Here is a 14,682-nt window from a genome sequence, read left to right as displayed (position 1 = left end):
CAACCATTATCACTCACACAGATAACCAGGGGTAATTTAGGGTGTTCAACCAGCCTACCCTGCATGTTTTTGGGGAAATAGGAAGAAACAGGAGTACCCAGTGAAAACCCACACAAGCACAGGGAGCACATGCAAACTCCACACAGTGAAGACCGACCTCTATTAGCCACATTAATCAGGGAAACCCCATGTGTTATATATATGTGAAAGTGAGAAAAGCCTGCGGCAAAAATAAAACGGTTCCCGTAAAGCAGGTACCTGGAATGAGGTTTGAATGCCTCACGGCGACCTGCGTGACAAAAAACCTCAGATTAGTCGTGGAATGAATTCAGTTTTTTGTCAAGTTGACGCACATTGTTAGCGTTCAAATGACTAATTGCTCGAAACAAACATCTGGGAATACAGCCAGGTGAGCTGGCTGCGTCACATAGCAGCAGCAAAGAAAGACATGAGTCGATGAGGGACTTCTTTCTCAAAGATGCACTTGCGTGTTAGGCAAAAAAATAATGTTTTTGAGCTTCATTTTATAAGGTAAAGTTGTTGAATATTTAGATCTTGTGGACTAAAATATTTCAATGTCAATCGCCATCCAAACTATTGTAGATATATTCATCTGGGAATTGCTACCATTTACTTTGTCAACGTTTTTTGTGTGTATTTCTAATCAAAGCTTACGTAAAAAAAATTTGAATCCATTTGGAAAATCTTTTTTCTCACAAAAAAAAAACTACAGAAACTATATTCCCCGAGATTGTTGTCTATGACAGGTTGTATATCTACAAAATATGATCAATGAGTCACACTGTGCATGAATAGTTCATTCCAAAAGGCATGTGAAGGGGTGGAAACAAAAGCTCTTACTGTAAATTGTCATAAAACAATCCCATCCAAGCACACCTCGCTTTGTTCATTAATTGAGAGGTGTTTCCCTAAACTTTTTCCTGTGTAACCTCTAGTGAAAGCATGTTATTATAAAATTCCTGAAAGGAGCACAACTTGCAGTATTTGAGTACAGAAAAAAATATATATATAATATACCATAAAAGAGCAGCTTTGTTACAAGTATAAATTGTGGTTTGGTCGATTAATTTTAAAAGACTACAGCCCGATTGCCAACTCGTTCTTACATGAAAAACATCTGTGTGGATGGATAAACGCCGTCTTCCCAAAAATATTAGCGTGTAAGTGACCATCACATCACTCACCCATGGTGGCCGAATACTTCATGGAATATAAACAGTGTATGGCTAGTTACACACACACAGATACTGTTCCTTTTCAACTCACTTTACTGCAGCGCAGCTAAAGATACCCCTTGTGAATCAATGCATGTCCGAGACCCCCCATTAAGAGAACATTTCAAATGTTCATCGAGAATATGAATCAGGATCATTTTTATTGGTCTAAAACACACAATGAATGTTTCCGCTCTTTAAGTCACTGTCGCAAAAAGTCACTATGAGAAATACTGTATTTATAGTGCTCATTTAGGAACAGAGTAGAACTATTAATGTGATGACTACAACTAAAGCACATTGATTATAGTACATATACATATATACTACATACATCTATATAAATTTTTTTTCAGAGAAATGGCCCAATAGTAAAATGTATGCCCTTTTTAAAAAATAAATCTATGAGAAAGATGAAGAAAACAGCATTATTTTGTGATTTAAAGAAAAAATAATTCTATAGTCCAGCAAATGTCATTAAAAAAATCTGATAATTATTTTGATTACTAGAATACTGTCGTTTTGGTCATAAGGTGTTTGTTTCTATATATATAGCAGGCAAAACAAAAAAAGTACACGAGCCAAGAGCCATTAAATTGCCACGTATGAATGTTAATACACAAGTAACCCTAACCCTATACGCACAACAATCAAAGGGAGTGGCAATTGAAGATGTACGGTAATTACTGTTCAACCAGTCAGTCACACTATTACCTTAGAAATGAAGCAAATGCGCAAGTAATACTGCAAGCTCTTATGCGATCATTAAGACATTATCATGGATGAATGTAACCATCCGTCTTCAATACCTGCTTACCCGCAATCACCACTAAATTGGGCCTGACCCATCTAACTTTGAGGGAAAGGAAACAACTAAAATAGTCACCTGCCAATTGATACAATGCAATATCACTGGTAGAAATTTCCCTCTAGGATACATTAGAAATATACCCATATATAGATCACTATATAAAAATCATATACACTATTATGATCTACATCACTATATTAAACCCCAAATTCCTTCTTTCACTGATGGCAACAGAAATCAACTGCAGTCAAAATGCATTGGGCATCCATGGTTGCCATTGGCGACCAAAGAGTCAACATATTAAATGAACTGAATTTAATTACACGGCTTGTTTGGGGAATTCCCAGAAAGTCTTTTCCAATCTGGTTTGCGCTACATTTTTTCAGCAAACGTCAGTCTGTCTGTGTGATTGGTCATCTGCATGGCAACTGTTCATGACGCGTTCTGGGCAACTTGGAAAAACGTGTGGCGACACGCTCGTGGGAGCCTTTGACTCATGGGGGGAATGAAGCCCCTCTCAACTAGAGCCCTGGGCATCGTTGCTTTATTATTCCCTTAATACGTTTTTTTTGGGGGGGAAAAGGACTTTTCCCGTAAGTTGAAGCAGGATTTCCCAGTTAGATCTAAACGGGTGAATGTGTGTGGCCTTGGCTAGATTTTATCCCCAATACAATCATTTCAAAAATGACTCTACAAAAAGCATGGCAGAAGAAAAAGGAAGTTTTTCCACCCTCGCAAACTGTCTCTGGATAACTTTCAAGATCTGGACATGAATCTCAACGGCACATATATATACAGCCCAAGATCAAAACGGACATGCAACGCTGGCATAATTCAAACCATGCTGCATAGCTTGTAAAACTTAACACAGACAAGAACTCTCTGTACATCTGTCACTTTCTTTGAGGAAGCCTTTTCAGAGGCAATGTGAGCTTTGCTGCCACTTAATGAATTGCGACTTTTATGTTGATCACTGCACCTAACACACAAAATAGGCCGTGAACAAGAAATTGTGCATAACTCAAGCGTGCACTTTGAAAGGGTGCCTGGCTTTCACGGGTCTTTGAGCCTTGTCATCATGTTCACGATGTTGCACCATGTGGAGTCGTACACGAGGAATGCTGCACGGAGGATCCAGCGCATCCTTTTTAGTCATGTGTGTCAAGTGCAAGATTTTTTTCCATGCTTATGACCCCAAAAGACATCCAAATGGCAACGATTGACTCAACGTGCCTGTTTTTGGAACGTGGGGAAGAGCCACAATGTCCAACTCTCTTTGGGAATTCACAGGATTCGAACTTGGACTCTCAGAACCATGAGACAGACTTAACTGTAAAAACAACGTTTCCCTCAACGATCCAATGAGCTTCTTGACCTGCAGAAGTACTCTATCAAAAACAAGTATTCTCTATCTATAAAGATATGGCGCTTTTGATTGACATTATTTCGTGGCAGGTAAGATTCAAGGTCGAGTACTAAAAAAACGTATTTAGATCTCTACATTTCGAGGACCCTGTATGAATGTGAATGACTGGTGACTCAAAAGCTTCTTTTCTTTAGGTAAAAAAAGGGATTGGAGTGTAGACGTAATCACGCATCAGAGGCCAAAGCGTGGAAGGACGTATCAACAATAGTTTGCTTCGACCCTGAGCAGATGTCAAATACGAAATGCATCCTACCTGGGTGCTTTGTGGAATTGGCAGAAGGAAATCATAGCGGCTGTCCGGAATGGGCACTCTGCTTTCATTTGGGTCAATGGTGCAGAAGGAGACATTTTCGGCATCAGCATGACTTTTTGTCAGCATGTTGAAAAAAAGCGGCCTGAAAATGCAAACAGTAGGAATACGGTTTTGGTGGGTTGACAGTATAATGCGGCCAGAAAAAGCTCAGTGGAAGACAAAATAAACTTTGGAGAGTTGGGACTGAGATGATGTAAAATAGAAAAATATAGATTGGATGGGATTATTTAAAAACAATCCAGATGAATGCATCGTTACACCCCATTTTTTATGACACTGAAATTCACATCAATACATCTCAAGTGCTGGTCTTGGCTAGTCCAAGATTTTCAAAATATAGACTGGTTTTCCAATTCCAAATGCTGAAAAGCAGCAGAAAATCTATAGAAGATGCACAAGGGTGGAAATAAAACAACAACACGAAGATGTGTCGGACTCAGCAACAAACTCAAGTATTCCTCCAAATATACAGACAATAACAACTGCCCAGCCTTTATAATGACACATGATTATTAACTTAAATCCTGGACAATCCCTTCACTCAGTGCTTCACATCGTAATGGCCGTTTACCAAGTCCTATAGACATGAAATTGCTGAAGATTGCTAAAGTGCATGTGAGATTGGAGCTACACTTGGGTCACCTTGGTGCGAAGAAAACAAAGGAACAATCTACAACAAGACAATAAGCACCATCAGGTACACGAGTGGACGTTGGAATAGCCACGGAGTAAGTGCTTATTTTCTTCATTCGATAAATCTTCAAGGTGATTGTGTGGAGGAATTTTTAAACAGACGTGAATTGTTAATACAAGGAGCTTTGCCTGCAGGTCTTGAGTGGAATCTGTTCTCTTACCCATCATCCGAATATGGAAGCAAAGTTAACATATTCAAAGTCCATTCAAGTAGTAGCTTTCAAAATTTGGAGCATTGCAACCTGTTAGCTGCATGGAAGTGGAATGTCACCTTTGATTGATGACCGTGTGTCACGGATGTTTTGCCAGCTGTTGTCTGCGCACGTCTCATGTGCACATGCGAGCGCCTTGATCATTCTCCCCTGCCTGATACCAAAACGGGAGGGCATCCTGCAATCTTGTCAGATTGCAGAACCTTGCCAGTGACATAAAGAAATTGCCTGGTATGTATATGTACCTCCCTTTTACGTGATAATTCATTCATTGTCCGTACCACTCCTCCTCACAAGGGTCCGAGGGGGTGCTGGAGCCTATCCCACCTAACTATGGGTACCAGACGAGGAACCCCCTGAATTGGTGGCCAGCCAATTGCAAAGACAAACCATTCACCTTCCGACTCATAACTAGGGGCAATTGAAAATGCTCAACCAGCCTAGCATACATGTTTTTGGGATGTGGGAGGTAACCAGAGTACCTAGAGAAAATCCACACAAGCCTTGGGAGATCAAACTCCACACACCAAGGGCCAGACCTGGCATTGAACCCAAATGCTATTAATATAGGACACAATTTGAAATTAGTAGATTTTCAGATAGTGGTGTGCCTTGAGATTATTTTCAATGCAACAAGTGTGCCGCAGCTCAAAAAGGTTGGGAAACACTGGTATATTGCACCTGCATATACGACCTATGCTCAAGCATTACTTTAGAGAGGGCTGCAATGTGCTTGTGTTGTCATCAACATAATCTTCCACTTACGCTGCATGGAGGCAGGGAGTTTCCATTTTTAATTGCCTAACCACAAGTTGAATTTGGGCTTCATCTTCTCCTTCCCCCTGCCAAGAGGCAATATGTATTCCGTCACATGTACGTTCATTTTCTTCTTTTTCAACATAGAGCCAATAATGCTATTCATTCCCCCAGGCCATTTCTATTAAAGTTGATGCACTGGGTTGTTTTGCAGCATGTCCTGCTCAAATCATTTCACGTTTTCACCACTTGAATTCCACATTAGTAGTCAACATTCTTGGAAAATTGTAACCAAAGCAAAAAAATGTCCGAACTCAGCTCAATAACAGTCACATCAGAACATTCAGATCAACAATTCCAAAGTAAACATGTCAACATATTGCTTACCGGCATGGAAGCAAGTCTTCAACATATGGCATCACATTTGCAGTTTGACAGCCCACAAGGAAGCACACATTGTCAGTTTGTTGTCCTCGCTGTAACTTTTGCTCTGCAGAGACACACATGAAAGCAAACATGGTTAGAAACACACACAAGCACTGGGATGTAATTGTGCGGCCTGTTGGGTTGAACACACGGAAAGTGGGACAGCCGTAATGTGGATGTGAATGAGGCAAGTGCGCACTGCCAGAGGAGGTCTCAATTCACAGCACAGCAGCCCCCCCTTCGCTCTCTTTTCTTGGGTGGAGGCATGCACCCCCTCTTAGGCTCCTCACAATGGACGCAGAGCATTTCGTTCAACCAAATAAATCATCGCCTTTGTTTAAGGTACATTGATCAATCTAATCGCGTGTAATGGGTTCCTAATTGGCATGCGGGAGTGTTCACAAATGGGCGGCGTGCAGACATGGCCCACTCTTGAATTGTCACTTTGCTAAAACACAATCTGAGAGGCCGATTTTTTTCCACTGAAGCTTATTTTGGGAGTGTGTGAGTAGAGAATGAATGAATATAATTCTAAACAATGCATATATTTTTCAAACGACTTGATTTAGGAAGATTAATAAAATGTATGGCAAGGAATAAAACTACAATGCATTTATTTGATTTATTTCTAGAGACAGAGAATGTGGTAATGCTATTATTTAAATGTCAAATATTAACACTTCTTGTAACATTTTAGAAATTGAATTCAAATAATGTTCTCTTATTTCACAACCATTTTCAATTTCTTGGTAGCATAAACTTTCGTTTCTTAAACCCTTCTAAAGATTATCTACATTGCCATTCAAGTTCCATATAGTGATCCCAGATTTTAATACTGTAATGAAATGACTTTGGGACTTTTTTCCTCTGTGAAGTGCATTATAGAACAGATTTTGCATCCCCAGATGACCGATTTCACAATAAATATGTCAATCTTGTTCTAAAATAATGCAATTTATGAAGCCTTAATTCGAGATGTTTTAAATGCAATTACTTACATTTTTTTCCACGGTGTCACTTGTATTGTCATCTCTTATTTTACAGAAAAAATGACAATGCAAACGTGTTGAAGTGCATGTGGCAACGTTATGCGAGGCCGCGAGTATGAAAATGAGGCGGTTGCTCGTAAACGTCATTTATAGGACGTTCTTCTATCTGCAATCAATCAAAGTCAGCCGTTGAGCATTAACGACGTTGCTAATTGTGCCTCTCGGAATTCTCCTGAAAAATGTTCGCGCGTCCACGTGCAAGCGATCGACAGGTTAAAACCGCAGCCGCACCTATTGTGCCTGTTCAATTATGAACTATATTTTAATACACAAGAATGCATTCGATCGGCGATGAAATCATGCATTGCCAATGTTGCCCCACGTGTGTGACGGCGACGCTCATGACAAAAAGCGAGTTAAACGCTTACCTCAGGAACGAGTCGCCTGCAAACGTGACCCATTCGAGGAGATTTCTTCAAAAATAAATGGCGGTATTTAAATAAAAACGCCAAATCCTGCTCGGTTGAGTGGCAGCGATCGCCAGCCGGAGCAGAGAAGCGGCTGCCTTGTGGGCGTGGCCGAGTCTGGCCTCGACAGGCGCTCAACTCGGTGATTGGTTGACGGCTTCCGCTTTGCCCAAACTCGCCTCTTGATTGGCCCCTGGCGTTCAGCGAGCACCACTTCAAAACAAGACGCTCGCTTGGAGCGAAAGTAGTGCCGGGAGACCGGGGCCAGAACAGAACCCGTGTTGACCCGAGTCCCCAACGCGGAGGCTCTGGATCACTCCGGTTCCGAGCAGGTCTGAGATCGCCTGTCGTTTTTGTCCCCGCCTCCACCATCCAACTTGGATATGGCTACCTCCATTCTTGGGGTGAGTTGTTTCTGAGAGTGACACTTGAAGGCAACTTTAACGTGACTGCGGGAGAAGTCGATGGCGGGCGGTGGTGATATGATGGGCTGTTTAAGAGGCGCTTTGTTGTTCCGTCCCTTTAGGAAGAGCCTCGCTTTGGAACGACGCCTTTAGCTATGCTGGCTGCCACCTGCAACAAAATCGGAAACACCAGCCCCCTCACCACTTTGCCCGACTCCAGCGCCTTCTCCAAAGGTGGATTTCACCCGTGGAAGAGATCCACATCGAGTTGCAACTTGGGTTCGGCTCTGCCCGGCTTCGCGGTGGCGACGAGCCGCGCTCCCACGGGACTCACGCCGACGAGCGGCGCTGGGAACAGCGCCTTCTGCCTGGCCTCCAGCGCCTCCCCGACGTCGGTCGCCTTCTCCGGAGAGTACGGGGGTTTGTTCTCCAACGGCGGCGGCGGCGGCGGCGGTGGCGGCGTGGCCGGCGGCGGTGGTGGCGGCGGCGGCAGTGCCGGCGGTGGAGGCGGAGTATCCAGCCACGACTCCGGCCAGTCGGCCTTCATCTCCAAGGTCCACAGCTCAGCCGAGAGCCTGTACCCGAGAGTGGGCATGGCGCACCCGTACGAATCCTGGTACAAGTCCGGCTTCCACTCCAGCATCTCTGGCGAGGTGGCCAACGGCGCGTCGTCCTGGTGGGACGTGCACAGCAACCCGGGCTCATGGCTCGACGTCCAGAGTCCGGGCGGCCCGCTCCAGGGCTCCCTGCACTCGGGCACCCCGCAGGCCATCCACTCCCAGCTGAGCGGCTACAACGCGGATTTCTCGTCACTCACGCACTCGGCCTTCAGCTCCACGGGGATCGGCCCAAGCGCGTCCCACCTGCTCACCGGCGGCCAGCACCTGTTGGCCCAGGATGGCTTCAAAACGGTGCTGCCGGGCTATTCGGACAGCTCCGCAGCGGCCGCGGCTGCAGCAGCTGCTGCGGCAGCTGCCGCTGCGGCCGCGGCTGCCAACGTCATGATCTCCGGAGGCGGCTCCGGTATCAGCGGCTCCTCGCGCTCGTCGCGGCGCTACTCGGGCCGGGCTACGTGCGACTGCCCCAACTGCCAGGAGGCCGAGCGGCTAGGGCCGGCCGGAGCCAGCCTCCGGAGGAAAGGACTGCACAGCTGCCACATCCCGGGCTGCGGCAAGGTGTACGGCAAGACATCGCACCTGAAGGCGCACTTGAGGTGGCACACTGGCGAGAGGCCGTTCGTGTGCAACTGGCTCTTCTGCGGCAAGCGCTTCACGCGCTCCGACGAGCTCCAGAGACACCTGAGGACCCACACCGGTGAGAAGCGCTTCGCCTGCCCGGTGTGCAACAAGCGCTTCATGCGGAGCGACCACCTGAGCAAGCACATCAAGACACACACGGCCGGGGGAGGTGGCAAGAAGGGCAGCGACAGCGACACTGACACCAGCAACCTGGAGACGCCCAGGTCCGAGTCCCCGGACCTTATTTTGGATGGGGTCAACCCCAGGATCACGGTGAAGGAACAGTCCCCTCACCACGAGCCATGAGGGGAATCAGGGATGGGACAGAGAGGGAACAGGCATCCTCCGTTCCGAACTGCACCAAACGGGTTTTTATTTAAGAAAGGGAATATTTCACGAAATCAAACGAACAATCGAACCTCACCTGCAGACTCTTCGGCAGAATTTCATGGTGAGGAGAAACCTGTTGAATTTGGACAATGTGAGTTGCATCTTGTACATGACTAAACGAACACTTGCTCTTTTCATGTTCTACTGTTATTAAGCTTGGATTGTTTTCATTCGTGTTCGTCAGGGAGTTTACTTTTCGATGCACTTTGTGGATATTCTATGTATACGTGCAAAGCTTTCTTCAAATTTTAGTTTGATTTTTTTTAAATTCCTTTTTTTTCTTGTTAATGCTAAAAATATATATAAATGTTTACCTGTATAAATTCTCACGTATAAGAATTTCCTTTTAAAAGTAATTAAAAAACATTCAAAGGCTTTTATTGTGTGACCTAAAATTTCGCATCCAGATTTGGGCAATTCGTTTTGGGATTATTTAGTAGAATCAGATGTCGTTTCTTAATGCGGCATTTAAAAAATGCAAATGCTGTTAAACGCTATCAATTATGGCAGACCTTTGTGTTTTGGATTGGAGATTAGCGTTATCTCGCACTCCTTGCAGGGCTTTTTGTTCATTCCTCGTTATCTACAGGAGGGTTGGCGAAATGTCCTAATTATTCATCGCATTTGATCGATTATAAAAAAAAAGAAAAAGATTTCCACTCCTAAAATAAAAAGATGGTCAGGAAAGCCAACTCTGATTTTTTTTTTGGCCAAAATTATCAATGAAAAGGTTGAAGGACGTTTTTGCGCTTGTCAGCAAAGCGTCTTCAGAAAGGGACGATTGATGAAATATGCCTGTGTGAAGACGGACGGAAAGACAGTGGTTAAATACAACTGGAAAATCTGAATGCACCTAAATTCTGGGTTATTTAATGCAAATTTACCAATAAAATGACTGCAATATTTTACAGAATTTGGGATCGGTGATTTGAGTCTAGTGTCATAAATAGAAGTGATGCATTTTTTTAAAATCTGAACTTTAAAGGAAAATAAAAGCCTACATTTTAATTTTCCTGCGCAGCATTTTTCTGCTTTTGTGTTGAGTCTTAACTATTTAAAAATCCATGCTTCTCATCTCGGGGGGCAAAAAGGGAATCTGATTTCCTGTGGTGTGTTTGAACATGAATTATTTAATGACAATATAAAGACATAATTAACTGATCATGTAAAACAAGAACCACAATTAATTCCAAATTGTAATTGGTGTTTTGTTTTTGACGAAAAAAAAGAAAAAAATGATAACCTAATAGACCATCTAGGAATGGTGTAGGATATTTTGCGCATTGCCTCGCTCTACTGGTGGGGAAAGGGAAATCATATTTGTTAAGAAAGGGGATTTTTCAATTAGGATCTTCTTTGACTTTCATACCGACTCCTACTAGGACTTGATACCTTCCTCTTCCTGTCACCGTCTTCTTCTCTGCGATGGCGGTGTCTGGCCCTGTCGCCGCTGTGGCTGCGTTCTGGTCTTCTCTCTCGACCTCCCTCGGGCATCTCTTTCTGCTTGGTCCTCTCCTTCTCCGGGCTGTTATTTCGGCAGGATGCCCTCTTCTTCTTCTTCTTGCTCTTGTGTCTTTTCGAGTTGTCGTCAGAGTCGCTGGAGCTGCTGGTGGAGTCGGAGTCGCTGCTGCTGCTGCTGCTTGAGCTGTCGCTACTCTCTTGCTTCTTCTTGTGCTTTCTCTTGCTCTTCTTGTTCTTCTCTTTTTTGCTCTTCTTCTTCTTGGAGTTCTGCTTTTCCAGACGGTCCAGTTTTCTGTAGAGGAGTTAAAAGTGTTGACGCTACCATCAAAATGATCTAATGCAAATTGTATCAGAATTTGTTTTGTTTGACACAGCGAGAGGTATTCATTCGAATGATAGGTTTATTATAATTTGGATGGTGAAAATTGTTTTTTTTTTTGGTTGTAAATGATGGAAAAACCAAAACATTCATGACAAAGCTCTCGGAAGATTTGTCAGAGCTTCAAACAATTTCAGTATATTATTATTATCATCGCTAACAAATTATGCGAAATTTCCATTTTAAATTGTATCCCTCAGCAGGTTTTGAAAATATTAAAATGTATATTAAATAAATATAAATCGTAAATAAGAAAAATTTGAGTGAATAGACTCAATGGTTTTTACCTGAGGAGCTTCTGTTTCTGCTTAGTTGTTAAAGATTTCAAAAATTCCACCTCTGGATCTTCTTCTTGATCACTTGCAACAAAGTCCTTTAAACAAATAAAAAAAAAACACATTTTAAATTTCAGCTCCTCAAAAATAGACAAAGCCTCTGCAAAAAATTGGGAGCAGTCCTTTTTTTGATTAAAATAAGGATATTTAGTTGTGTTGCTGTGTAATATGGTGAATGAATTATTTATTTAATTAATAGGCAAAACACCCCTACATTCCAAATACAATGTACAGTATCTATTGTCGTTTATTTCGTACTGTAGTAATTCTTAATTGTGACAACAGTAACGCTAGTGGTTACTGGGCTCCCTCTTGTGGAACTCTACAGAATAATGATTTCATATAAAGAAATACTATACTGACTCATATACCCTTTCACAGGCAAATGTTTTCAATGCACGGTAATTTTTAAGTATAATTGCCTCTTAAAGTACAGTTAATCATAAAACATGTAAACAATTACAAATGTTATATTTTCCAAGTGCAACACAACTAACATAAATCAGGCCAATTAAATAGTATTTTCTTTTTCTATTGGGAATGAGTGTTAATGTGAAAATATAATGTTAGAGTGAGTCTATTTACAATACTTTACAGAATGTCTCCTTGTTTTTCCTTCACAAATTCTAATTTGATCCAAAAAGTTTGCAACGGCCCGCTTGCACAAGAGAAAATTACCTGCGTCATATCACAAACGGTGGCGCTGCGATCGAGGACGCATTTCTTCAGGGCAAAACCACTGTTACGCATTTCGGCCATCAGCTCCGAGGGGTGCATGGAGGGACCTGTTAGTACAAATCACAGAGCCATTGAGGGACCGACCAACCTTCCCACACATCACCACGGCACAAATTTGGGGGGCGGATTTGTTAACAGAACGACACGTCAGATAAATTCCCCCCACTTTTGACTGAAATCATACAATCTACTCTGGGAAACACAATCCTTTTTTTTCCCTTCTTCCATTATTACCCAGCCAAATTGAGGCGTTGTACAAATTCTCCTGAGGTAAAAATATTATCCCACACTGATGGTGCAACTAAATGTGACACTTTCAAATATACTCACTACTGCAAATATTATCTGACATTGTCAGTATGTGACATTGAAAAAAAAGCAGAGAAGTGTGGTGAGTAGTGTGTGTGTGTGTGTGTACCTCCCGTCTCCTCGGAAACCATGGCGCTGGCGTTGATGCCCGACAGTCCAAAGAGAGGGCATTCTCTGTCTGTGTTGACGTGACCCCATTTGTGGCATTTAATGCAGCGCACATTTCGCACCTTTATGTGGAACACAAGTTGCCATGCAATTGAAAAACAAGACAATTTAGTACAATATTTTTTCAGATTATTTGAAGTACTAGCCCAAGAATGCACAATAAAAGGGAAAAATAAGTTGCACTACAATTAATAGGAGTTGAATTTATCAGTGACTAAGAACTAACATACGTCAAAGTAATAGTAAAATTACCTGAATTCCAAAAGGCTGATCTCTGATATTCATGTCATCTTTAGCATATCTGCGAAAGGAGTTAACATATTTAATGGAAACTGCCTGAAACTTTGCAAGAAAATAAAAGTTTTTACTTTTCTCTTGGGGCTCCCTTTTGCCATTCAAATTTGACCTCTTCATCTCCCTCCTGAAAGATGGGAGACGTCAAATAATTAATCTTAGAAATAATAAATAATTACAGAGAAATGGAAGGCACACAAGGGTCTGTGAGATTTACCTCAGGTTTTTCCTCTGCAACAGCAACAAGGATCGGGAGAGGAAAGAGGATTAAAAATGAGAATAAGGCCAATTAATGCCACATTCCCTCAAATATTAGAGAAAAGGAGATCAGCTACCTTTGGATGCACCTGGCGGGGCTTCATACATGAAATTGAGGCCATTTTTAACACGGTCATCGCCCATCAACACCCTAAAAATTAAGGAAAGTACATTGAATGGTCAAACAATAGCACGAAACAATATTAAATGTCACATTTAAACCACCGGTACGGAGATAATTGGAAATATCCAATTTGACTTGGTTAGTTAGCATCATGTTGATATTATTTACTCTTGGTTGCAGCAGTGGCTGCAAAGATACAGCCATTTTTCCACTTTATAAGTGAAATAGGGAATGCCAAAATGAATAATTTGCTACATTTCACCTGTTGTTGTAGGTGTCCTGTTCCTTCAGGTATGCCTGCATCAGGTCTTCCTGCTTTCTCTTGTCGAAAGTTAGTTTCTGCTCTGCTATCCATACCTAAGCAAGGAAAAGTAGTAGTGTTTTGTGCTATTAAAAAGTGCATGTAAAAAATACTCATGACAGCTTGCTGAAGCTGAGACATAATATGCATTAATGCTCATTCATATTATAGGTTTATAGCTTTTGGTTGAACTATAGATGCATAGATGACAAAAAATCTGTATTATGGAAAGGCTGTAGTCAGTTTAGAATCCAGGTTGGATTTGCGTGTGCATTCAAAATGTTTGTAGGTTGCGATCGCTAATATTTTCTGTACATTAGATTTTAAAAAGGGTTAGAAAGTGAGTCTTTAATTCACAAGTGCTGATGGATCCGTTTTGGGACTAATATTGAATAATAACCAAGTGTTAAACGGCCAACTGCGCGATGCAACGCACTTTACCGCGAAGCTTAGTAATGAAATTGTGCCTTGTATTTACCTTTTTGATATTAGATTTCGACGCCGGATGAAAATCCTTTTTGCACATGAAGTTGGCAAAAGACTTCCCCATGGCTGATTTATCTAAAACGTCAAATGATGGTATAAAACAAAATTTCAGCTAATGCTCTCTAGCCTCACTAACACCGGAAGTAAACACACTGAAAGAAGACCTTGATGCGTTCAATGCTTGTAGGATAAATCGGTGACAATAATATGAGTGAAAAAAAAGCACACGTTTTAAATGCTTGAGAATAAATCAAACTGTTGTATTTTGAACGTACCTTTTACAGTCATAACGTGTGTGACGTAGTATGCTGGCATTTGCTTATGAATTTATGTAACATAGTTAAAAGGAGAATTTTAAAATCCTGTTAAATTGAGTAAAATGTGACATCTAGAGGCTGATCTGTGTAATTGCAGGCGCAACTGCAGCAATGTGTCGTGGTCAAATGAGTCCAAGCATTATGATAATTCC

General features: G+C 42.1%; 2 protein-coding genes and 1 long non-coding RNA gene across 5 annotated transcripts in view; 1 reads left to right on the top strand and 2 right to left on the bottom strand.

The window, feature by feature from the left end:
- LOC144204449 (uncharacterized) overlaps positions 1-7,732 on the bottom strand; it is a 31,694-nt gene extending 23,962 nt beyond the window's left edge. Inside the window, exons 1-3 of one of the 3 annotated variants that reach the window (XR_013327890.1) lie at positions 7,290-7,732; positions 5,834-5,936; positions 3,726-3,867 (exon numbers count right to left, since the gene is read on the bottom strand). This is a non-coding gene — a long non-coding RNA (uncharacterized LOC144204449). Of the gene's footprint in view, positions 1-3,725; positions 3,868-5,833; positions 5,937-6,870; positions 6,984-7,289 lie in introns of those variants that run through there. The other 2 variants (XR_013327891.1, XR_013327892.1) reach the window with 2 other exon arrangements.
- Positions 7,066-10,368, top strand: sp9 (sp9 transcription factor). The gene is made up of 2 exons (XM_077728447.1): positions 7,066-7,732; positions 7,855-10,368. Exons 1-2 carry the CDS (start codon positions 7,712-7,714, stop codon positions 9,274-9,276), a joined length of 1,443 nt encoding a protein of 480 aa, XP_077584573.1. The 5' UTR covers positions 7,066-7,711; the 3' UTR covers positions 9,277-10,368.
- A 102-nt stretch (positions 10,369-10,470) lies between these two features.
- cirsr (corepressor of RBPJ and splicing regulator) lies at positions 10,471-14,438 on the bottom strand. Its single transcript, XM_077728448.1, has 10 exons — positions 14,206-14,438; positions 13,689-13,783; positions 13,380-13,453; positions 13,262-13,275; positions 13,119-13,171; positions 13,003-13,051; positions 12,692-12,812; positions 12,214-12,320; positions 11,488-11,573; positions 10,471-11,113 (listed from the first exon to the last, which is right to left on the bottom strand). Exons 1-10 carry the CDS (start codon positions 14,275-14,277, stop codon positions 10,705-10,707), a joined length of 1,080 nt encoding a protein of 359 aa, XP_077584574.1. The 5' UTR covers positions 14,278-14,438; the 3' UTR covers positions 10,471-10,704.
- Between the last annotated feature and the right edge of the window lie 244 nt (positions 14,439-14,682).

This window comes from Stigmatopora nigra, chromosome 11 (assembly GCF_051989575.1).
Source record: "Stigmatopora nigra isolate UIUO_SnigA chromosome 11, RoL_Snig_1.1, whole genome shotgun sequence".
NCBI classification, from domain to species: domain Eukaryota; kingdom Metazoa; phylum Chordata; class Actinopteri; order Syngnathiformes; family Syngnathidae; genus Stigmatopora; species Stigmatopora nigra.
The sequence above is the reverse complement of the archived record's forward strand: the minus strand, read 5'-3'. Positions and strand labels throughout refer to the sequence as shown.